This window comes from Pelophylax lessonae (genome assembly GCF_965119305.1).
Source record: "Pelophylax lessonae genome assembly, chromosome: 3".
NCBI classification, from domain to species: domain Eukaryota; kingdom Metazoa; phylum Chordata; class Amphibia; order Anura; family Ranidae; genus Pelophylax; species Pelophylax lessonae.
The window spans coordinates 600,027,235-600,052,797 of NC_138770.1; the positions used below are offsets into that span (position 1 = coordinate 600,027,235).

The window sequence follows — 25,563 nt, forward strand, 5'->3', positions numbered from 1 at the left end:
TATGGACCGCATTGCGACACCGGAAGGGGTTCTCAGACCTTAGAGCTAGAGGCTGATGAACCGGAAGTGTGCCTTCGTTCCGGAAACAAAACAAATGGTAATCTCCCGGAGAGATACATCCACCTACCCCGGGAAAGATCATTAGGCAATAACTCATTAAACATGAATAAAAAAGGGTATATGTCCACAAATGGGAAATATTACCAAAAGTATATCAAAAAAAATTAATTGTTGTAAACAGCCCCATAGACCATCCAAGGACCCATGGGAGCTAGTATGTAAAACCGGAAGTAGATCTCCAAACCCAAAACTGGGAAGAGATACAAGATTTAAAATCAAAAAGAGTCGAGGTCACAAGCCAGAAGAATTATCAATATAACAAACATATACAATGGTGATATAAAAATCCAAAAAGTATACAATAACTCAAAGCATACAAGTTAAAAGGATGTGTACAGTCTAACACAACTTGATATAAAATTCAGAATCAGAAAATGATTGTATACCAGCATGTTAATCCATAACAACATAGAACACAATGTCCAAGGTTAACTGTTATTAATGAATGAATTAAGATCCAGGTCTACATTCAAACCAGATGGCCTAAGGCATTTGAGGAGATAAATCCATCGGGTTTCTAACTGTGAGATGCCTCTACGTAGGTGGCCACCCCGCCAGTTAGATTGGAAAAGATCAATGACCATAAATGAGGTCCCTGTAGGGTCCCTCCCATGGTATTTGTCATAATGTTTGGATAGGTTGTGCTTCGGAAAACCCCTGCGAATATTGCCGATGTGCTCATTCATTCTCACCCGAAACTCCCTAATGGTACGCCCTACATAGTGTAGCCCACAGGGACAGGTGATTAGGTACACTACATTTTTAGTGCTGCATGTTGCAAAACATTTGATGTCATAGGTTAAACCCGTCGCATTGCACAAAAATTGAGTGTACTTCCGCTGTTTCAAATGATTAATTGAACAGACGGCACAACGTCTGCAAGGGTAAAACCCATCTCTGTCAAAAAAGAATTTAGGTCTAGTGGGAGGATCAATGATGTTCGGTGCTAGCCTTAACCTTAATGGGGGGGCACCCCTAAAGACAACCGGGGGCTGGTCTGGAATTAAAGAACCCAGAACCCTATCACTCTTCAAAATGCCCCAATGTTTGGTCAAAATTCTTTTCACCAAAAAATGGTGAGAAGAATAGGACGTAAAAAAGGAAAAACGAGGTGAAAACCCAGTAGTCTCCCCCACTGGCCCGTTAATAGATAAAACCTCCCTCTCAGGGTACAAGATTAGATTCCTATCCATCTCTGCAGTGGCACGAATGGCGGAGTCAAGTTCATCTGATCCATAACCTCTGTCCAGGAATCGTTCTTTTAGTATCTTGGCCTCCTCAAGGAAGTCCTGCAGCAAAGTACAGTTTCTCCTGAGTCTCCGAAACTGACTTTTAGGGACACCTTTTAGCCATGGTCTATGATGATAACTCTCTAGGCTGATGAACCCATTACGGTCCGTTTCTTTAAAAAACGTAGATGTGATTAGTTTATTGTCCTGGACCCGAATCCTCAAATCCAGAAAACTAATCTCCTCACTACTGATGTCATGTTTCAGGGCTATGCCGCGATCATTGTTGTTCAGAGTGGAAAAAAAGGACTCTAGAGAGTCCCTATCTCCACCCCAAATCAACAATATATCGTCGATATAGCGCCCCCAATATAGAAGTTCAGGGATGTTCTGTCCATAAATGACTTCACCTTCCCACCTGGCCATGAAGAGGTTAGCCATTGAGGGGGCAAATTTCGCCCCCATGGCTACACCTCTGCACTGCACATAGTGGGTACCACCAAACCAGAAAAAATTATGCCCCATCGCATAATCCATAAGGTTAAGTATGAACTCCTGTTGTTTTCTAGGAAGAGACGCATCCTCCCGAAGAAAATATTGTACAGCCTCTCGTCCATGATGGTGAGAGATAATCGTGTAGAGAGAATTCACATCCGCTGTTGCCAGCAGAAGGCCCTCTCTCCATTCAAAAGAATCCAGAGATCTAACCACCTGGGTGGTATCCCTGATGTATGATGGCATAGTGGTGACAATGGGTTGGAGATAATGATCTATATAGCGCCCTACTTTAGATGTGATAGAGTTTATGCCACTAATGATAGGTCTTCCTGGGGGGTGGAGAGGGTCCTTGTGGACTTTGGGCAAATAGTACATGATGGGTATACGAGGTGCCACAGGAATCAAGAACTCCTTCTCCTTTTTATTCAAAATTTGTTGCTTATAACCCTCCTCCACCAGTGAGACCAAATCCTTCTTATAAGAAGCAGTGGGATTCTTGGGCAAAGGGCGATAGGTGTCCTGATCGGACAATATCCTGTGCATTTCTGCACAGTAGTCCACCTTATTCAAGATCACTACCCCTCCGCCCTTATCCGCCGGGCGTACCACAATGTCATTACGTTTTTTAAGGGAATCCATACCCACTTTAAATTTGGGATCCATGTACACCCTCTTGCAATTCACCTTTTCTAAATCCGTCAGTACCACATCCCTGAACACATTCAGAGTGGGTGGAAGATTCACTGGCGGATTGAAAAGTGATGCATTGGCTAGAGATGAATGTCTAAAGCCATCTGAATTAGGGATGGTACTTCTAATAGGGTTGGAAGTTAAGTATCTCTGGACATGCAACTTCCTGACGTATTTATGTACATCTATAAATACATTAAACTTGTTCAGGCTGCGAGGAGGTACAAACTTCATACCCGCGCCAAGAACAAGCTTCTCCTCCTCACTCAATGTTGAATTACTCAGATTGAAAAGACCTTGGTCCCTTAGGCCCGCCTTGTTCTTTTTTGCCCTGAGTCTTCTACCCCCCCTGGACCCTCGTTTTGGTCTAACCTTCTTTTGAATTTGTTCTTTCCCTCGGGAAAAAACTGTTGACCATGGCCCGAGGGGGCATGTGACCTTACATCCTGTTGGGGCCATTCTTCTCTATAATCATATTGGTAAGGTCTCCTCAAATCCGGGGTACCTCTATAAGGGGGGGTTTCGGGAGGACCATAATCGCCCTGACCCCTTTGGAAATCACCCTGTCTGTTCCAACCCTCATTGGGATGTTGAGTGATATAGCGATCACCAGGTGACTGTTCAAATCCTCTAAGGACCTCAAAACGGTTTGAGGGAACAGAATGATTTCTATTAGGTGCCCTCCCTCTACCTCTCCTGCCCCTTCCCGATCTTCCACGACGTGGGGGAGCGGGGAGGGGGACATGTTGAACCATAGGCGAGGCGGTCCGAGGAGGGACCAGTCCGCGATTAGGTAGTGGTGGCACAGAGGGGGGTTCAGCAGAAGCAGTCTCAAGCTTAGCCTGCCACTTGAAAGTTTTGTTGTTCCTATAATCGTCAGTATCTCTCAGGTACTTTTTCCTCTTTTTATTCCTCTGATCGGCCTCCTCTTTCTCCAAATATTTCTGGAGGTCATCAGAACATTTTTTATACTCATCCTGAGTTTTAAGGGGCTCTAATTGGCCCTTGATCTTAGTGACCTCCTCATCCAGTTTGGTCAATTTTCTCCTCTTTTTAGTAATCAAAAAATTGAGAAGAGAGATCCCAGCTTGGTTAAAGAACTGGAACCACTCTTCAATATCGGTATCCCCATTGTAGGGGGCTAATTCCCATCTCAAATGCCTCGGCACTATCTTGTCAGAGATACACTTCTCCAGCAAGACAATGTCCCAGTTGAGATGTAATTCGCTAGTCAAAACATTCTTTAACCTCAAAAAGATACCATTGATATTATCGTTGCTATCAGCAGGGGGGCTAGACCCATTAAACAGATCATCTGTAATAATGGTATGCGAAGCCCTAAACTCAAAGATATCCATATTAAAAATTAATGTGGGAAGCAGCAGAATAAACCATACAAAAGAATACAAACAAACTGAATATCCGCGCTACCAGTGTAAGCAGCTGTCATAAACCACGGTGTGATCAGAAAATGAAATATAAAATACAGCGCTGAAAATGAAATCCTATGCATATATGGAAAAATAAATACAATCGAAAATAACGATAAAATTCTGGAACAGTCCAATCCACCCATGCATCATGGCAAGTGAAGAGATCCGTCTAATAGGTGCTTGAAAAAAGTGAGAACCTCCACCACATGTATAGTGACCAATTGGCCTCTTACCGAATACAGGTGACCAATGCTCTCACAAAGGTCAACAACGCTTTTGCTCAAGGCAGGACGACCAGATTCCCAAAATGATGACAGAAGCTCCTAGATTTCTTGGATCTCCTTCCAAGGATAGGATCTATCATGCAGTGTCCCTCTCAAACATGGAATAGAGACAGGGAAAGACCATGGTGCAGTATGTTCCAAGTAAAAGCGTTTATTAAAATAATATATTATAGTGGTACCCACTATGTGCAGTGCAGAGGTGTAGCCATGGGGGCGAAATTTGCCCCCTCAATGGCTAACCTCTTCATGGCCAGGTGGGAAGGTGAAGTCATTTATGGACAGAACATCCCTGAACTTCTATATTGGGGGCGCTATATCGACGATATATTGTTGATTTGGGGTGGAGATAGGGACTCTCTAGAGTCCTTTTTTTCCACTCTGAACAACAATGATCGCGGCATAGCCCTGAAACATGACATCAGTAGTGAGGAGATTAGTTTTCTGGATTTGAGGATTCGGGTCCAGGACAATAAACTAATCACATCTACGTTTTTTAAAGAAACGGACCGTAATGGGTTCATCAGCCTAGAGAGTTGTCATCATAGACCATGGCTAAAAGGTGTCCCTAAAAGTCAGTTTCGGAGACTCAGGAGAAACTGTACTTTGCTGCAGGACTTCCTTGAGGAGGCCAAGATACTAAAAGAACGATTCCTGGACAGAGGTTATGGATCAGATGAACTTGACTCCGCCATTCGTGCCACTGCAGAGATGGATAGGAATCTAATCTTGTACCCTGAGAGGGAGGTTTTATCTATTAACGGGCCAGTGGGGGAGACTACTGGGTTTTCACCTCGTTTTTCCTTTTTTACGTCCTATTCTTCTCACCATTTTTTGGTGAAAAGAATTTTGACCAAACATTGGGGCATTTTGAAGAGTGATAGGGTTCTGGGTTCTTTAATTCCAGACCAGCCCCCGGTTGTCTTTAGGGGTGCCCCCCATTAAGGTTAAGGCTAGCACCGAACATCATTGATCCTCCCACTAGACCTAAATTCTTTTTTGACAGAGATGGGTTTTACCCTTGCAGACGTTGTGCCGTCTGTTCAATTAATCATTTGAAACAGCGGAAGTACACTCAATTTTTGTGCAATGCGACGGGTTTAACCTATGACATCAAATGTTTTGCAACATGCAGCACTAAAAATGTAGTGTACCTAATCACCTGTCCCTGTGGGCTACACTATGTAGGGCGTACCATTAGGGAGTTTCGGGTGAGAATGAATGAGCACATCGGCAATATTCGCAGGGGTTTTCCGAAGCACAACCTATCCAAACATTATGACAAATACCATGGGAGGGACCCTACAGGGACCTCATTTATGGTCATTGATCTTTTCCAATCTAACTGGCGGGGTGGCCACCTACGTAGAGGCATCTCACAGTTAGAAACCCGATGGATTTATCTCCTCAAATGCCTTAGGCCATCTGGTTTGAATGTAGACCTGGATCTTAATTCATTCATTAATAACAGTTAACCTTGGACATTGTGTTCTATGTTGTTATGGATTAACATGCTGGTATACAATCATTTTCTGATTCTGAATTTTATATCAAGTTGTGTTAGACTGTACACATCCTTTTAACTTGTATGCTTTGAGTTATTATATACTTTTTGGATTTTTATATCACCATTGTATATGTTTGTTATATTGATAATTCTTCTGGCTTGTGACCTCGACTCTTTTTGATTTTAAATCTTGTATCTCTTCCCAGTTTTGGGTTTGGAGATCTACTTCCGGTTTTACATACTAGCTCCCATGGGTCCTTGGATGGTCTATGGGGCTGTTTACAACAATTAATTTTTTTTGATATACTTTTGGTAATATTTCCCATTTGTGGACATATACCCTTTTTTATTCATGTTTAATGAGTTATTGCCTAATGATCTTTCCCGGGGTAGGTGGATGTATCTCTCCGGGAGATTACCATTTGTTTTGTTTCCGGAACGAAGGCACACTTCCGGTTCATCAGCCTCTAGCTCTAAGGTCTGAGAACCCCTTCCGGTGTCGCAATGCGGTCCATACGTGGTTTCACTTCCTGTGTGACCTCGGAGGGCGTGCCGATTGACCGCTTGCACTTCCGGTTTCCATCGACCTATATAAGACGTCTATTACGCTGCTCCCTCCCCCCCTGATGACGCAGTTGCCTGCGAAACATGTAGGCGGAGCTGTCAGCGTCGACGTCACAAGCCGGTTTGAATGCATCGCCCGCCAGCGATCATTGAAATTTATTCTTAAGGTCCCTCATGTTCTTACGTGTGGTGAGTGCATTTTATTTTAAATAAACGCTTTTACTTGGAACATACTGCACCATGGTCTTTCCCTGTCTCTATTCCATGTTTGAGAGGGACACTGCATGATAGATCCTATCCTTGGAAGGAGATCCAAGAAATCTAGGAGCTTCTGTCATCATTTTGGGAATCTGGTCGTCCTGCCTTGAGCAAAAGCGTTGTTGACCTTTGTGAGAGCATTGGTCACCTGTATTCGGTAAGAGGCCAATTGGTCACTATACATGTGGTGGAGGTTCTCACTTTTTTCAAGCACCTATTAGACGGATCTCTTCACTTGCCATGATGCATGGGTGGATTGGACTGTTCCAGAATTTTATCGTTATTTTCGATTGTATTTATTTTTCCATATATGCATAGGATTTCATTTTCAGCGCTGTATTTTATATTTCACTCCCCATTAATCACCACCCTTTGCAACCTCCCCTAGAGCCAGTTCTCTATCCAGGTACTCACCTTATGGTCCATACCTACCTCCCTTAGTTTGAACAGTAAGCGTTTGTGGGGAACGGTGTCAAAGGCCTTTGCGAAGTCCAGGTACACCACATCCACAGGCTTACCTTTATCTAGGTGGCAGCTCACTTCATCGTAGAAGGTTAATAGATTGGTTTGGCAAGAACGATTTTTCATGAATCCATGCTGATTACTACTAATAATACCATTTTCATTACTAAAGTCTTGTATGTGGTCCCTTAACAACCCCTCCAAAATCTTGCAGACTACTGATGTTAGGCTGACCGGCCCATAGTTACCCGGGATATATCTCGGCCCCTTTTTAAATATTGGTACCACATTGGCTTTTTTCCAATCAGCTGGCACCATACCCGTCTGTAAACTATCCTTAAAGATCAAGAATAATGGTCTGGCAATCACCTGGCTGAGCTCTTTAATAACCCTCGGGTGCAAGCCATCCGGTCCCGGTGATTTATTTATGTTAAGTTTCTCTAGTTTAGTTCTAAGTCTATCTTCTGTTAGCCATGGCGGTATTTCCTGTGGTGTGTTGTTTAGTTTGGCCTTACAAGCTGGGTTAGTGTAGCCCCCTGATTCTTTTGTGAAGACTGAAGAGAAGAATTTATTTAACACTACCGCCTTTGCCCTGTCCTCTGTGGCCAAAACTCCCTTATCGTCTTTTATGGGGCCAATGTGTTCTGGCCTCGCTTTCTTACTGTTTATATACTTAAAGAATTTCTAGGGGTTCTTTTTACTCTCTTCCGCTATATGTCTCTCGTGCTCTATTTTAGCTGTCCTGATTTCGTCCTGATTTACAGACGATGTGCAGTAACCCATTGCATCCAATTCGACTGCAGTTTACTGCTGATGTATATGACAGAGGAACAATGGTTGGTTGCTACAATTAACTATATTTATAAATTTAACAAATGTATATTTGAGTAGGCTGTATGGCACCGCATAGATGACACCTATACCAAATCCAGGAAACATCCAACATGAGCCAAACTTTATCTAACTATTTCTATCCTTCTATTACTGTACATCCTCATTTTCAGGCATTCCTCCAAATCATCTCTTTGCAGTAGTTTCTTAGGCTTACAACTAAGTTGCCTCTGGAAATACACTATATTACCAAAAGTATTGGGTCGCCTGCCTTTACACACACATGAATTTTAATGGCATCCCAGTCTTAGTCTGCAGGTTCAATATTGAGTTGGTCCACCCATATATATAACAGCTGCAACTCTTCTGGGAAGGCTGCCCACAAGGTTTAGGAATGTGTCTGTGGGATTCTTTGACCATTCTTCTAGAAGCACATTTTTCTGGTCAGGCACTGATGTTGGATAAAAGGCCTGGCTCGCAGTCTCTGCTCTAATTCCTCCCAAAGGTGTTGGGGTTGAGGACAGGACTCTGTGCAGGCCAGTCAAGTTCCTACACCCCAAACTCGCTCATCCATGTCTTTATGGACCTTGTTTGTGCACTGGCGTGCAGTCCTGTTAAAACAGGAAGAGGCCATTCCTAAACTGTTCCCACAAAGTTGGTAGCATGAAATTGTTCAAAATGTCTTGGTATGCTGATGGCTTAAGAGTTCCCTTCACTGGAACAAACCCTGGAAAAACAACCCCACATCATAATCTCCCCTACACCAATTGATTTTGGACCAGTGCACAAAGCAAGGTCCATACAGACATAGATGAGCGAGTTTGGGTTGGAGGAACTTGACTGGCCTGCACAGAGTCTGGACCTCAACCCAACAAAACACCTTTGGGATGAATTTGAGTAGAGACTATGAGCCAGGCCTTCTCATCCAATATCAGTGCCTTACCTCACAAATGTGCTTCTGGAAGAATGGTCAAACATTCCCACAGACACATTCCTAAACCTTGTGGACAGCCTTCCCAGAAGAGTTGAAGCTGTTATAGCTGCAAAGGGTGGGCCAACTCATTATTGAACCATACAGACTAAGACTGGGCAGGCATCCCAATACTTTTGGTGATCTAGTGTAGTTAAGATTGGTTCATTAAATTTTTGCACTGGGAGGCTCCCAGCTTTGTACCTTCAGAATCAAAACCAAGCAGTTATAAAGCTATTGTCCCCTGGAGTCACTTCTCTAACCTATCCTTACCATTCACTCTAATGATGGTCATGAACCAGAACGCTTGGTAGCAATTATTAACCATACTTCAGTTCAACCACTAATTCTCTTGACATTTTTTCCAAAAACTGTTATTGGAAAGCTGCCTTGATCTGCTTAGTCATTATTCAAAACCTACTCGAAAGTGAAATTGCCCCAAAATTTCCCAAGTCTATGCTCAGCATACTTGTTTCTATGCATCACTCTCTTGCTGGTCAGATGATTGAGGATTTGTTCTGCCCCTGTAGTGACATTCTAGCATTTCTGGCATCAAGGGAGAAATGTCTTGCTCTTCTGTGCCAATTTATTTGATTAGGAAAATTACTTGGTTCTACACAGAAAGGAAAGTTTGACCTAACTGTGACAATACCCACAACCATAGATATCAAATTGTTTTATTAAGCCATTTTGAGCCAGTCCAGACTCTAACTCATGGGTGCTCAACCTGTGGCCCTCCAGCTGTTGCAGAACTTTAAGTCACATGAGGCATTGCATGGCTGACATTTAACAGCATGACTCCCAAAGGCCGTGGCATGATGGGACTTGTAGTTCCGCACTAGCTGGAGGGCCACAGGTAGTGCACCCATGCATTAAGATGAGTCTTTCAAATTGTACTGCTCACAGTTTAACACATTGCTAACCAAGAAATATTACAATCGATGAGGTGAGTTCAGTCTGACATGCATCATATGGGAATAAAATGAGGTAAGCTCTTTTCCATTAAAAACCTGACAGAAGTTTAAAAAGTATAACTAAAGGCACATTTTCTTTTATTTTAGGACAGGGTGGAAAGAGATTAGAACACCTGCCAGGTATTTATTGCTGTCTATTACACCCCTGTTAGGGAGATTCACCCTATATACACTGGTCAAAAAAATTAAAGTTACACTTTTTAATCAGAGTATAGCATCAAGTCAATTAAACACCTGGGATGTTGATCTGGTCATTTAAGTAGCAGAGGGAGTTGTTGATTAGTTTCAGCTGCTTTGGTGTTAATGAAATTAACAACAGGTGCACTAGATGGGTAACAATGAGACAACCTCCAAAACAAGAATGGTTTTACGGGTGGAGGTTATTGACATTTTTTCCCTACTCATCTTTTCTGACTGGTTTTCACTAGTTTTGCATTTGGCTCCAGTCAGTGTCACTACTGGTAGTATGAGGTGATATCTGGACCCTATAGAGGTTACATAGGCAGTACAACTCCTCCAGGATGGCACAGTCTTAAGAGCATGGAGGAGGTTCCAGGAGACAGGCAGTTACTCTAGGAGAGCTGGACAGGGCCATAGAAGGTCCTTAACCCATCAGCAGGACCGATATCTGCTCCTTTGTGCAAGGGGGAACAGGATGAGCACTGCCAGAGCCCTACAAAATGACCTCCAGCAGGTCACTGGTGTGAATGTCGCTGACCGAACAATCAGAAACAGACTTCATGAGGGTGGCCTGATGGCCTGACGTCCTCTAGTGGGCCAGATGCTCACTGCCGGCACCATAGAGGTCTATTGGCATTTGCCATTGAATACCAGAATTGGAAAAACCGCCACTGTGCTTTTCACAGATGAGAGCAGGTTCACCCTGAGCACATGTGACAGACATGAAAGGGTCTGGAGAAGCCGTGCAGAACATTATGCTGCCTGTAACATCATTCAGCATGACCGGTTTGGTTGTTCGTCAGTGATGGTCTGGGGAGCATATCCATGGAGGGACGCACAGACCTCTACAGACTAGACAATGGCACTCTGACTGCCATTAGGTATCTGGATGAAATTCTTGGGCCCATTGTCAGACCCTACACTGGTGCAGTGGGTCCTGGGTTCCTCCTGGTGCATGACAATGCACGGCCTCATGTGAATAGAGTATGCAGCCAGTTCCTGGAGGATGAAGGAACTGATACCATTGAATGGTCCCCACGCTCGCCTAACCTAAATCCAATAGCACACCTCAGGGACATTATGTTTTAGTTCATCCAAAGCCATCAGGTTGTACCTCAGTCTGTTCAGGAGCTCAGTGATGTCCTGGTCCAGATCTGGGAGGAAATACCCCAGGACACTATCCGTTGTCTCATGAGGAGCATGCTCCGATGTTGTCAGACATGCACGCAAGCACATGGGGGCCATACAAACTATTGAGCACTATTTTGAGTTGCTGAAATGAAATTTCAGCAAAATGGACTAGGCTGCTGCATCATTTTCCACTTTGATTTTCGGGGTGTCTTTGAATTCAGTCCTCTGTATGTTGATCATTTTCTTTTTCATCAAATGATGTGGCATCCTTTTCTTCCTAATACATCACCCAGTCCATATCAGCATAGATATCCAGCATGATACTTTTCCCCATTGAGATCTGATGTGTTTTCAAAGTGTTCCTTTAATTTTTTTGAGCAGTGTATTTGTCCTGTTTACTATTATCTTTGAAAGTAAAAGAAGATCCCAAATGTTGGGTTGTCCCCAGAAAAGTAATAGAGGGAAACTCTTCCAATGGGGACTCTAGTTTTGGGGGGACCCAAAGGATTCCTTTAATTTGCAGGCTTTTCCTCTAACTTCCTGTCTTGGCTATGAGACAGGAAGTGATCTCCCCAATGGGATGCAGATAGGAAAAAAAAACTGAAAGGGTTTATAACCCTCCATAACTCTGTCCAAAATTATAAAAAAAAAAAAGTTTTGTATAGTTCTACTTTAAGTATAATAGGTTTGAGGGTTTTATTTATTTATTTATTTTTTTTATTGCTCTGTCTCTATTTGGGGAGAATTCCCCATCACTTCCTGTCTCTGTTTGGCACAAAAGTAAGTGATGGCAAAGACCCCAATGGAGACACTGGCAGCAATAAAAATCTGAGTAGGATTTTAATGCTAACAAAATGAATTTGTATTGCTTTTGTGGTCCTGTTGGAAAGCTTTCTCTCGTAAGGCTGGCCATGGCCATACAGTTTTCTTCTATAGTTTTCCTTTAGATTTACCAAAACCACATAATATGAGGTCAAACCTAAACACTTTCAATTCAATCAGGCAGGCCATTTCACTACATAGTTGAAGGTAAATCTACAGGAAATTGAATAAGAAAATTGTATAATGTATGGCCAGCTTATCACAACATGAAGCAATAATGAATTAATGCAGCAGAGCACAGACAGCCGACTGACATTCTTCCCATTTCCAAATGTTTTAGCACTAACATATTTTGATAGGTCAGCACAGAGCTTGCAGTAGGTGTATTTGGGAATATTTCTCATGCATATAAGGAAAAAAGGGCGCAGGTAGGATGTGTTTCCTGTACAGATCTGGACTTCATTTTCAACATTAGATTTTATGTGACACTAGTGGCATTGGCAAAGTATCAGGAGTGCCTACAGAATGTGTGAGAACTTTGAGAATTTCTTTTAATCCTAGGAGCTGGTAGCAGAATCTTTCTTTTACTATTATAGCACCATACCATAATGCATGTTTTAGGCCTTTTAGATGGAGCAATGAAAACATTAAACTTACAATTATCGCTGAAGTCATCCACGAGTATTATTTCATGGATAAGGTGCATAGGTGTTCTGTTTAACACACTGCAAAAAGAGAAAAAAAAGAAGCCTGTTATTTCATTTCAAAATACCAAAATCAGTAGTAGTAGTAGACATGTGCATAGTTTCATGGTATGCTGGGTTTTAGTGTTGGGAAGATATTGCAATGTTAGTTTTTTTAGAGAGAGGCGCCGTGCCAAAAGTTTCTTGTACTCAAACACACTAAACCTTGTTTACAACTAGTTATACATTGGGGTGGTTGACATTTTTTTAAACACACTAAACCACAGTGTAGTGTCCCTTTCACATGGGTGGACCAATCGGGTCCACCTGTCATCATTTAGGTGGACCCGATTGGACCATCCATTACCCTCTATGGAGTGGTGGGTGTCAACAGATTTGTGTCCATTGACACCCTCTGACATGCGATTCTATCTGATAAAAAACAGATCAGTCCATCCCCCATCTGTCTAGCAGTCCGTATACATCAGACTGCACATAGATGACAGTGGGCTGTGTCTTTGTCTGCTCTGCATAAGCGGAGTAGACATGACCATGCCATCCACCTGCTCAATGGGTATCAGCGGAAAGATCCTGAGATGAGCAGGCGGACTCCTGGCAGAGTCCACCCCATGTGGAAGGGGCCTAAGGCTGGCCATACACTATACAATTTTCTTGTACATTTTTCCCTTAGATTTACCAAAACCATAAAATAGGAGGCCAAGCCTAAACACGTTGAATTTGTATTCAATCATTTAGGCCCTCTCACTACATAGTTTAAGGTAAATCTAAAGGAAACTAGGTGTTGGGGGAGAGAGCTCAGAGGTAGAGTCAGCTAGCAGGGAGCAAAGGACAGAAGGTATTATTGGGGTCAGCAGCGACAGTAGAACCGTAGCAACAACCACTGGGGGGTGTCTGTGTGGACAAACCTCAAACCAAACAGGAATAAACTTAAGTACAATTCTCTATCCACTTATACAAAACTAAGAGGGGTATACGCAAATGCCAGGAGCCGAGCTAATAAAATGGATGAGTTGGAACTCAAATTCAAATCTACTTTATTGTCAATTCTTCCACATGTACAATACATATATACAGAAAATCGAAATTACGTTACTCTTAGACTCCCGGTGCTTACAGATAACACTAACAATATAGCCTAAAAATCTAAAGACACAAAAAAATAAATAAAAAATAAGGTTAAATAAAAACAGCGCAAGGCACATGACAGATAATGTGCAGACCAATGACTTCAGTTCCATGGTGAATGAGGTAGTGAGCAGACCAATGCTGCCAAAGTGACTGGTGCAAGTCATCGAATGCTAGTGGAAGGAGAGGATGGAAGAACCTAGGGATATAGGATCTAGGGAAGGGGAAGTGCATAGTTCAGTGGTGCCTATGGTAGAAAAGGGAACTGTTAATACATAAGGAGGACATAGACCTTGTGGGAATAACAGAAACTTGGTGCGACCCCTCACACAACTGGCTGGCCAATGTCCAAGGGTATTCTGTGTATCAGAAGGGGTATGTCTCTTTGTCAAAAATAATGTAAGGGTGGTAGAAAGGAGTGACATTATGGAAGGGATGAGTACGGAGGTGCAATCCGTGTGGGTAGAACTCCATAGGGAAGAAGTAAAGGGGAAAGTAATAGTGGGGGTATGTTATAGGCCACCCAACCAAAGGGAGGAGGTTGAGCTGGAATTTCTATCACTGTTGGGTAACGCGGCAAAATTGGGGCCAGTCATCATATTGGGGGACTTCAATTATCCCGACATTGACTGGGAAGAGGGGACTGCACACTCACTAAAGGCCCATCTCTTCATGAATATCCTACAGGACAACTACATGTCTCAGTTGGTGGATTCTCCTACTAGAAAGGATGCAGCGCTAGATCTATTAATTACTAATGGCACAGATCTAATCTCAGTTGTAGAAGTCAGGGACAACTTGGGTTCTAGCGGTCACAGGATGATCACATTTAACGTAAATCACAAGATAGCAAGGCAAGAGGGGAATATAAGAACCCTAAACTTCAGAAGGGCAAACTTTCCTAAACTGTGCTCCATAATAGAGAATACAAACTGGGACCAAACCCTAGGAACACTGACCACTGAGGAAAAAATGGGAATGCTTTAGGAACATAAATTAAACAAAAGCATATCACAGTGCATTCCTATGGGAAATACATTTTTTAGCAGATAGTATTTTGACAGGAACTGTACCAGGTGACTGGAGGAAAGCTAAAGTGATACCAATATTCAAAAAAAGACAGAGGCATATCCCGAGGCAATTATAGGCCAGTCAGCCTGATGTTAATAGTATGTAAATTACTGGAAGGGATGATAAGGAACTATATGCAAGAATTTGCTAAAGTCAACAGTATCATCAGCAGTAATCAGCACGGGTTTTCAAAAGGTCGTTCTTGTCAGACCAATCTGTTAACATTCTACGAGGAGGTGAGCTGTGAGCTAGATAGGGGGAGACCTGTGGATGAGGTGTATCTGGATTTTGCTAAGGCATTCGATACAGTCCCCCACAAACGATTAATTTACAAAATAAGGTCTGCAGGCTTAGACAAATAGGTTTGCTCTTGGATAGAAAACTGGTTAAAGGGGCGTGTCCAAAGGTGGTAAAAAATAACGCATACTCAAACTGGTCTGGGGTAGTAAGTGGGATCCCCCCAAGGCTCAGTTCTGGGGCCAAGTTTGTTAAATTTATTCATAAATAACATTGAGGACGGGATCATTAGCTCAATCTCAGTTTTTGCAGATGACACAAAATTAGGCAGGGCAATAACTTCACATCATGATGCAGAAATCTTACAGAATGACCTGAACAAAATAAAAGAGGGGGCAACCACGTGGCAAATGAGGTTTAATGTGGAGAAATGTAAGGTATTGCACTTGGGGACTGAAAACATAAATGCAAAATATGCATTGGGGGGGAAACCTCTGGGGGAATCAAGAATGGAGAAAGATCTGGGAGTCTTAGCAGAAGATAGACTAAGCAAAAGCTATCAATGTCAAGCGGCATCTGCCAAAGCTGGCAGAATATTAGCATGCATAAGGAAGGGGATATATTACAGAGATAAAACTATAACCCTACCACTTTATAAAACTCTGGTCCGGCCACATCTGAAGTATTCTGTCCAGTTCTGGTCACCAGTCCTCAGAAAGGATGTGCTGGAACTGGAAAGAGTCCAAAGAAGGGCAGCTAAACTAATTAGGGGATTCGAATGACCTAAATTACGAGGAGCGTTTCCAAGAGCTCGATTTTTTCTCCCTAGAGAATAGACGCCTGAGAGGTGACATGATAGCGATTTACAAATACCTCAACAGTGATCTTAGCATAGAAAAAAAAAACTATTCAGTCGCAAGGAATGTAAGAGGACACGAGGCCATACAATGCGATTAGAGGAGAAGCTATTTAACCTCAGGCTGCGCAAGGTTTTTTTTTTTTACAGTAAAGGCGATAAGATTGTGGAACTCTCTTCCACAAATGGTGGTAACTGCGGGTAATTTGGCTACTTTTTAAAGACTTTTGGACATACATCTCCAAGATCAAACAAAACATTTAGGGGTATGAGAAATTAATACGTCCAAACACACCTACACAGGTTGAACTGGATTGACTATTGTTTTTATTCAACCTCAACTACTATGTAACTATGTAAATTGGACAAGAAAATTATATAATGTATGGCCAACCTAATTCTCACAATAACTGGGTTCGCACCCCTAACACTGTCTCTCTGTAACCACAACACTAAATCAACACTAAATCATACTCTGACACCTCCTCTAAACTAATTATAACCTTCTATGCAGAAAAGTGCCTGATCCCCTGCACTACTATGTACACAATACCTAAATAAACATACAAAGTGTGATGGGGTCTACTGCTATATACCTAAAAGTCTCCTTATGTGATCTGAAAGGATGATAAAGTGCTCCCTTCTATAAGGGATAAACATTTTACCTTGCGGTAAGCCTTAAACTAAGCCTGACACTAACCACCTCTGTTGTAAAATTACTCTAATCCTTAAAGAGGTTTTTCATCTTAATGCATTCTATGCATTAGGATAAAGAGCCTTCTGTGTGTAGCAGCCCCCCCCCCCAGCACCCCCTAATACTTACTTGTTCTCCCTCTCTGTTCAGCGATGTCCGCGAGTTCCTCCGCTGTCCTGGGACTCTCCCTCCTGATTGGCTGGGATACAGTCACGGCGCCATTGGCTCCCGCAGCTGTATATCAAAGTCAGTGAGCCAATTGGGAGAGAGGGGTGGGGCCGAATGACAGCTCAGTTTTTAAATGGACAGACAGAGCTGAAGCTCAGCTTGGGTGCCCCAATAGCAAGCTTCTTGCTGCGGGAGCACTCGATAGGAGGGAGGGGCCAGGAGCAGCAATGAGGGACCCGAGAAGAGGAGGATCCAGGCTGCTCTGTGCAAAACCGACTGCACAATGGAGGTAAGTATAACATGTTTGTTATTTTTTTTTTTAAACTAGACTTTACAATCACTGCAATCTATCCCTCTCTGTATAACTAACACTAACCCTGATTGCAGCCCCAGGCATTTGTTCCTGGGTGCATACTGCCCTAAAATATATATACTCCTAGATGCACCATCCTCCCCCGGTCCAGCCACAGCAGCTGTCAGCCTCTCATAGAGTATTACAGGCTGCCACTGGACCCTGCACCTGTGCCTTTTGTTTGCACCTTAAAGCAAGAGCCTCATGCACCTGGGCTAAATGCCTAGTGTGTATGGGGCCTTTAGGGTTCTTTCAAACAGGCTTTGAAAAAAGGCAGTTGGGTCGCTTCCCGAATGCCTATTACTGCCACTCAACCTTGTTAAAAGAGGGAGCAGATGGAGGTGTTCACACTGCAGCATTAGCGTTGGCTCACTTTGCTGAGAGGCAAAAATGATGCTGCTTGCAAAGTTCGGCAAGTAAAGTATAAGTAATGGTACAACACTACCCTGATGAGCATAAAAATAAAAATCCCAGTGCTATGTGTGAATCCTCTTACAAGGACAAAAAGGGGAAAGGCGCATGGTGACCTGAATTAGGTTCAAAGTGGAGGTGAGCACATATGAGTGGTGGTGAAGGGACACTGGAGGTGGTTTTTGAGTGTCTACACAGGACCCACAAATTCCCTTTGATTCTTTGGACTGTATTCTGCTATGCTTTATATGCTTACCTGATACCAGCTTATATTGATGATATTATCTACTCATGGACATGAGTTATCACAGTGGTGGTTTATTGTATTTGATTATCACTATTATGTTTATTTTGTTTAAAGTGACACTGATGTTTTTCTTACATTGTGTTGTCCTTGTAAGAGGATTCACATATAGCACTGGGATTATTATTTTATACTTATATTTTTATCTATCTTTCTGGAACTCTTTTGGCAGGTGTTGATGATTTGCAACTGCCTCCATTCCCTTCTATTAAAATTCACTATAAGTGCGCCATAAATGCACCTATGGCATTTGCGTTAGGTTTAAGATTCAATTGCAAAGCGTCAAAAGTGATAATTCCCCATTTTAGCCTTGTACAAAATAAGAAAAAAAACATCCCACAGGGCGCTTAAGGAGTGTTGCCTGACACGACACTCCTTAACTCTATAGCGCTATAACCCTTACTGTTGTTTTTTGTCTGATGTTTATACCTCTATGAAAAAAGTCTATTTATTCATTGAAAGTGTTACACTACCATACTTATCAGCATCATGGTCCCAGATCCCGGGACATTGTTAACCTCACCCACAGTCCACATTTTATCCATACGCTTTCTGGGACTGCCTACTCCCAACACAAATCTTCGCAATTAATGCTTTTTTTACTTATTTCAGATTAGCAGTAACTCAAAAAGGATTGATTCTGTGAACCTGGGCCATAGATTGTATAAAATTCTGTATAAAAGGCAATATGTCCTGTTTGCCAGGACAGTGGACACCTATGTACCACCCTTAGGCTACGTTCACATCTAGGTGTTGCAATTTTTACAGGTGTTTTTTCAGGCATTTTACAGGCGTTTTACAGGCGTTTCTGCAGCGTTTTTGTGCAGGCGTTTTTAGGTTGACAAGTGACCCATGAAAAAAAATGAAAAAAACACCTGTAATCTGCCAAAAAAGAAGCTCATGTACTTTTTTGAGTGTCGGGCCTTTTGCTTACGGCAACAGAACGCTCAGATGTGAACAGGGACCATTAAAACGAATGGGCTTTGTCTTGTTGGGTGTTTTTAGAGCCGAAGCTTAGAGCAGAAAATTGCCCAAAAATGCCCAGATGTGAACGGATCCTAAACAGTTCGTCCAACATCTAAATTATTCAATTTATTACTCTACAAAGTCACTTCAAATAAAAACGAGAAGTAGTGAAAAACACTTGTGGATTTAACCAATCATTCCTTGCATTTTAATTCTACATGGCTCATATAACTGGAGTCCTTTGCTTACATGTTGTCGCTTGGGAAGAATACATACACTCCAAAGTATAATTACCTCTACCAGTCTCTACCTAAAAGAGGAAGAATTTCTTGAGATGGGAAACAAAACGATTTTCTCCTAAAGACAATTATTTGGATTTATCCCTATAGTCTTTTTGCAGCTATGGGTAATGGTTAGTTGATGGTGTACAGAATCACACCAACTCCATTCTGTATCTTATAGTCCTAAGTATAGGCTCTCAGTGCCATGTGATGAATGCACAAACCTGTACATTTCTGAACATTAGCAGATCAACTTTCCAACTGAATTAATTTTAACTTGCCTCTAGCCACCTAACTCCTGCTTTACCCATTCACAGTGCCGGTGTGAGATATGTGAAATATTAATTGTACTGAACAACAAAGCCAAGATGACTGCTAAAATAGGCAATTTTCCTTATCTGCTTCCCCTAGAACAGCACCGTGATAAGCAATACACCAAGTTGACTTTAATTTCAGCACGAGGAAATAATCATGTACATTTACTGGCGATAAGCCAACCTTTTCTGTCTGCGCTTTGAATACCTTCTATTCCCAAAAGCGGTATTTTCAACCTAAGAAAGATAATAAAAATGACTGGGTCTGACCAATCAATAGGCACATTTAAATTATCCAGGGAAACTAATTAGATGACAGAAAGTGCGACATAAGTTTAAACATATATTCATACACTGTATACAGTATATGTCATTATAAAAAAATTAGATTTCCTAAAACATATATACATTTTTAATTAAAACTCTACATTTATTAAGCATGGCTATCAAGGCTATTTGTTCATAATGAATATTAAACTGCTAGACAAAATGTTTCTTTCTGCCCTGCACAGCTCATTGCTCTCCATCCCTCCAGCGATGGACAGTGTATGGAGGAATAGAGAGGAAGAACGTTTCTGATTGGCTGCAGCCACAGTTTGGGCAAACCTATCAATGGGGAAAGGACGGCAGGGGTGTAAGCCTGCTGTTGGATATTGGTGTGTGCAGGGAGAGTGGACTTTGCTGCCAGCGTGCCTGGAGCCTGAGTGCTGCTGTGAGGAGTGCTGCTGGAGTGCATAGACTGAGATCTGCTGGGAGTCTATAGTTAAGAGCTGATGAAAGACTGCAGCTGAGATCCAGTAAGAGTTGCAGCTACTTCTGACCTTCTGTGGAGAGGGCCATCTATTGTGGCTACAGAACGCTGGCTCAATAGGGATGAGACCTTTTGCTGAGTACCCAGGGACTGCCTGAGATCCAGAGACCAACTTCCATGGCCTCTTGGCCATCTCAGTCTGTCTTATTTCAATTGAGTGAACATCGTAAAGATCAAGGCCCCAATGCCAGCAAAACTGGGTTATAAGTTTTGTTCCACTGGGCAGTATACAGAGTACACAGAGCCTTTTGCTCATAGACATGTAATCTTTATGTCTATTGTGTTGTTGTGTTGTAAACTGACATTGCAATTGTTTGCTTAACCAGCTTAACCAGTTTCTTTTAATAGGCTTTATTCCTTTTAATAAAGTCTATTGAAACATACAGAGTTAGAGGACTCAAATGATCTAGTGGCTTCTCCTGGGGTTGTGCTACTCTTATTTGCTCTCACTTGGTTTGTTAAATATACCATTTAAATTCTTTTGTTGATAGGCATGCGCAAAGGGCATGCCGGGGGTATGCTTGGGCACACCCTGATTTCCCCTACGCACCAGGGCCACAGATAAGGCAGTTCAGCTGGCCCTCTTGTACCAGGCCTGAGCCCTATCAGTTCAAAAGGAGGGCAGGGGCACCTGTCGAGCAGGAAGACTGGCTGTACTTCCTTACTGCAGACACCAATTGACTTTCTCCTCCCCGCTGAAGGGATTCTGGCTTCTCCGCCTCTCCCTACCAGAGAGATCAGTTTTAGCATCTGCCCCCTTATCCCCTGTGTGCCCCTTTCCCCTGCAGTGCTGCCAGCTTCCCTCCTCTTCCACCAGCAGCTGCTGTAGGCAGTATGGAGAACAGGGGAAGGGGTTGGTAAACATGTAATTTATAGGCCCCTTCCTTTTCTGAATGAACACAGTGAGCCAGCGCTGTATCTAGGCCTAGGCCGACAAGGCCCAGGCCTAGGGCGGCACTTTGCGGGGGGGGCGGAAAAAAAGCAGCCCCCCCTGCACGAACTCCCCCCCAACCCGTCCTCCCGGGACCCGCCGGGTACCGGCAATGTTCTGCATCCTTCCCGCGGCCGCCCTCTGCCGCACACAAGCAGTGACAGACAGTCCCATGCGGCCGGCGGCTTGAATAAGTAAACACACTTGCGGCTTGTTTCGCTGCAGTCTGAAGCTGCTGAAGGGGCGGCGTCGCGGCGACGTACTTTGCCAGAGGGGAGGGAGGGGAGGGACAGTGTCACGGTCCCCATAGATGCTTCTCCTAATTTAGGTGGTGTGGCGGAGCCTAATTCTCCGCCCACCCTCCTCTGCGCGGCCGCCATCCCTGCACATGCATTCCCGAGAGGACGAGGAGAGACCGAGAGAGACAGCACTACTTTGCAGGGGATAGAGTCTGAGACTGAGTGAGAGCAGTCTCAGAGCACGGAGCAGAGGAGAACCCGGGAACCCCCAGGCCAGGACAGCAGGAGCAGCGAGCAGGTACTGTGCTGCAGCCTGCAGCTGTTCACTGACTGCAGTACATTTTAATAGAATGTAAACTGTTTAATGATGTTGCATTGTGATTTCATCAAGTGTTTCATGCATGCTGAAATCAATGAAAAATCATTAAACAGTTTACATTCTGTTAAGGTTCATGTACTGTTAAAAAAAAAAAAAAAAAAAATTAAATCTGAAAAAAAAAAATGTACTGCAAAATATGCTCTAATTACTACGCTGCCTGTATCTTGGCCTAGGCCGACAAGGCCCAGGCCAGGCCTATGGATGTTCTAGGGATTTTTTGCAGCCCCCCCACACAAAAAAGCCCCCACCCTGTCCCTCCCTGACCTGTCCCATGCTGCCTCCCACCGCCACAGGCTCCACATTACTCAGAATAACTGGATCTGATAAGATGCATAAATATGAGATCATTAAAATCACATAAAATCACATCCATAAAGTCCATTAATAAAGTGCATAGAGCATTTCAAGGTGCATTCATGAGGAGTCCAAAGTGCAATCATGCAGGATCAATGGTGTGAATTATAGGACCACCCTTGCATGCCACCACCTGGCTGTCGCGGCACTGAAGGTGGTGGCATGCAAGGGTGGTCCTATAATTCACACCATTGATCCTGCATGATTGCACTTTGGACTCCTCATGAATGCACCTTGAAATGCTCTATGCACTTTATTAATGGACTTTATTGATGTGATTTTATTTATTTATCTCATATTTATGCATCTTATCAGATCCAGTTATTTTGAGTATTCACATTGTATTGGCACTTGGCAGTGTGTTATAGTGGGACGTCATCACGGTCACCATCCCTGCGCTACTGAAATTCCAGTTAAAGAGCCAGTTCTTTTTTGGTAAATTTTATTTTACATGCTGTGAAATTATTAGGCCCCTTTCACACTATCCATCCGTCGGACGGATTCCGTTTTTCTCAGCGGGGGATCGAGCCGCTGATCCCCTGCTGAGCAGCAGGAGGACAGCTGTGTCTCCGCGCTGTGTGCGGAGACACAGCTGTCAGTTCCCCATACATCTCTATGGGGGAAATCGGATGGGAACGGACCGTCTGTCCGTTCTCATCCGATCTCATCCGATCCCATCCGATCCGCTGGATGGATGGAAAATAGGGTACAAATACAAAACAATAAAATATACAAGTAGGCACTTGGTACCCACTTTTAATGTACAGAGAGGAAGAGGTTGGGCCTAAACAGGAAGGGGCGTGGTTTGCAGATGACAGGGTGGGTCTTAAACAGGAAGGGGTGTGGCCTTGACAGGAAGGGGTGGATCATATTTAAATTAGGGGGTGCACGAGATTAGTCAGGCCTAGGGCAGCACAAAACCTAAATACACCACTGCAGTGAGCAATCAGTTCCAATCTCTCCTGTGTCAATTAATTGTTGAAGGATAGTAGACTGTGTTTACAATGCTTCAGCTTGTAAATGAACAGGAAGCCTCAGAGAGTTTCCCCTTAATCTATGCCCTAAGCCCCTTTCCCAATCATAAATGTCAGACTTCAGAGGTCTGTTTAGACTCTTGATTATTCATCAAAACCCCCTAACAGGGCAGTTAAAAAATGTAAAGAATAAATAAATATTACAATTCTAAGAAATAATTTAACAAAATTAAGGACTTGTTCACATGTGTTTTGCTCTCTTTAATGTCTGCCATGGCTGTAAAGAATAGCATAGCAGCCGTGCCATGTGTACACCCCTTGCCACTGCCTCTGTTCTGTGTTTGAGCTTTGTGGTGCACACCCTAATGCAATAGGCTGCATACACCTATCTGTCAGCTAATAATGTCTTTTACGATCTGCCTGTGCTGCTCCCAGCTACCTCTGTGGACCACACAACACCATTCTCCTATGTTATGGAGATGAAGAGAGGTGGAGGTGTTCTATCCTTTCCTACAGTGACAGCACTGCTCCTCCATAGATACAGTAATGTGTGAGTGTTGTAACCCTAGAAAAGGAAATGTGTTATTGGGAGGATTACCAAGTGAAAATAAATAGAAAAAACCTGCTGCATTGCACTGGCATTCTTTTTAAAAGGCACTCCAATGTAATAAAGTAACGCACATGTGCTGCAGTGTGCCGCAACACATCATAGTACAAAGTGGTGCGTTATGTTACCAATGTTGCATTTGATATTTAGGAGGTGTTGGTGTATTGGCAGCCCTTTATTTTCAATGTAAAACAAGCTAACATGCAACAAAACGTTTGTTAACGCAATGCAAAAAACTTAAATGGGCTCCTATGGATCCGCCAGTCGCTACCACGAGGGGAGTCCAATAAGTTCTTACCCTCATCATAATCTAGATGTGCTAGGGAGCTGAAATTTTGCAAGTTTATAGGTGGATATCTTAGTAATATGCATGCCAATTTGTTTTTGTAGGTTGTGGTGAATTATAGTTAGAGCCAAGAGAAATGGGTTCCCAGGTTAATGACACCTTTCCAAAAACAGCATTGAGTGAAATGTGCACAAAGCATTTTGAACCTGTACCACAAAGATGAGGAGGACTTTTTAAACAGATTAGTGACCATGGATGAAAGCTAGGTATTATCCATATGATCCTGAGACTAAAGAAATGGGTAGAACATGAAAACATGCTTCATCACCCACCCCCAAAAAGGCTAAGGTGCAACATTCATCCAGCAAGGTCATGTTGTCAGCTGGTTTTCCTCCAAATCTGCATACTTCTAACCAGATGGTATTAAAGGTCTGTTCCACAGATGTGAGAAGTGTGTAACCATAGGAGGTGGATATGTAGAGAAGGAAGAGTCAGTGAACTAAATTTCAGATCCCTAGCACATCTGGATCTTGGTAAGGGTAAGAACTTATTGGCCTCCCCTCGTAAATGTGTCAAAAATATCTACCTACCCTATCCATCTCCATCACAGCAATATGGTTCTTCCTTTAGCACAGGTGCTCTTTAAATGTCATCATCTTTTAGATACGGTAAATGGGGAGATTTTTTCCTGGTGTTCAAAGCTCCTTTAAAGCTCATTTTAAACACAAATTCTAAATCTCTGTCATTTTGTCCTCGCCGGCAGAACCCAGCAGTGAGCCTTGTCTATTGTTTATAAAGTAATTAGAAAGCTTTTAGTTGAAAGAAAAAAAGGAAAAAAAGATGCTGCGCTGTTCATTGCTCAATCCATTTGATGTTTTCGTTCAGCGCTTCGCAGAGCACACATCAGATGGCGGTGCGTATTTGTCGGCCCTACAGGACGCAGCGATGAGACGGGGAGCTGAGACAGACCATCTGCTTTGATGGGTCGGTGAGCTGTCAAGTGACGTCATTCCTCCACACATCTCAAAATGAAGGGGACGCAGGTTACTGGATGGGCGAGATTTACATTATTCTATTTGTGGCTGATGAAAGATTGTCAGTCCCTAGGGGGGTTATATTTTTACATGCTCTCAGAGAAACATATGCCTGGTATTATTGTCTTCTTGTTATTTCTAATCCCCAGGAAATAATAGGACTGCACAGTTATGATTAAGAATTTCGTTTTGGCTGATTTTATAAAAATTAGATTTGTCTAAAGACTACAGAAATTCAGCTTTCAGATACCCTCCCTTGTCCCCCCCCCCCCCCCCCCCCATTAGGCACTTTCACAGTGCTTCCCCTATGATCATAAATCTTTGTGACCTCAAGATTCAAAAACTGGGTATTAAACAAAGGAGGATACAATATATACTGTATACATACAGTGGTTTCCAAAGCAACACCCATAAATACTAGTGATGCACCAGTATTTCCTCAACTCAAAGACGAAAGGAAAAAAGGTGCCGATAATGGTTGCTTAAAACGCCCGCAATTTCATTGTGATTTTTGT

The 25,563-nt window shown here is 42.9% G+C and overlaps 1 protein-coding gene across 1 annotated transcript in view; it reads right to left on the reverse strand.

Moving 5' to 3' along the window:
* The window catches only part of GALNT14 (polypeptide N-acetylgalactosaminyltransferase 14), a 773,014-nt gene that overhangs the window by 248,223 nt on the left and 499,228 nt on the right, over nucleotides 1–25,563 (reverse strand). The window contains exon 4 of the mRNA XM_082252551.1: nucleotides 12,608–12,675. Coding sequence (XP_082108677.1) covers nucleotides 12,608–12,675 — 68 coding nt within the window. The remainder of the gene's footprint in view (nucleotides 1–12,607; nucleotides 12,676–25,563) is intronic.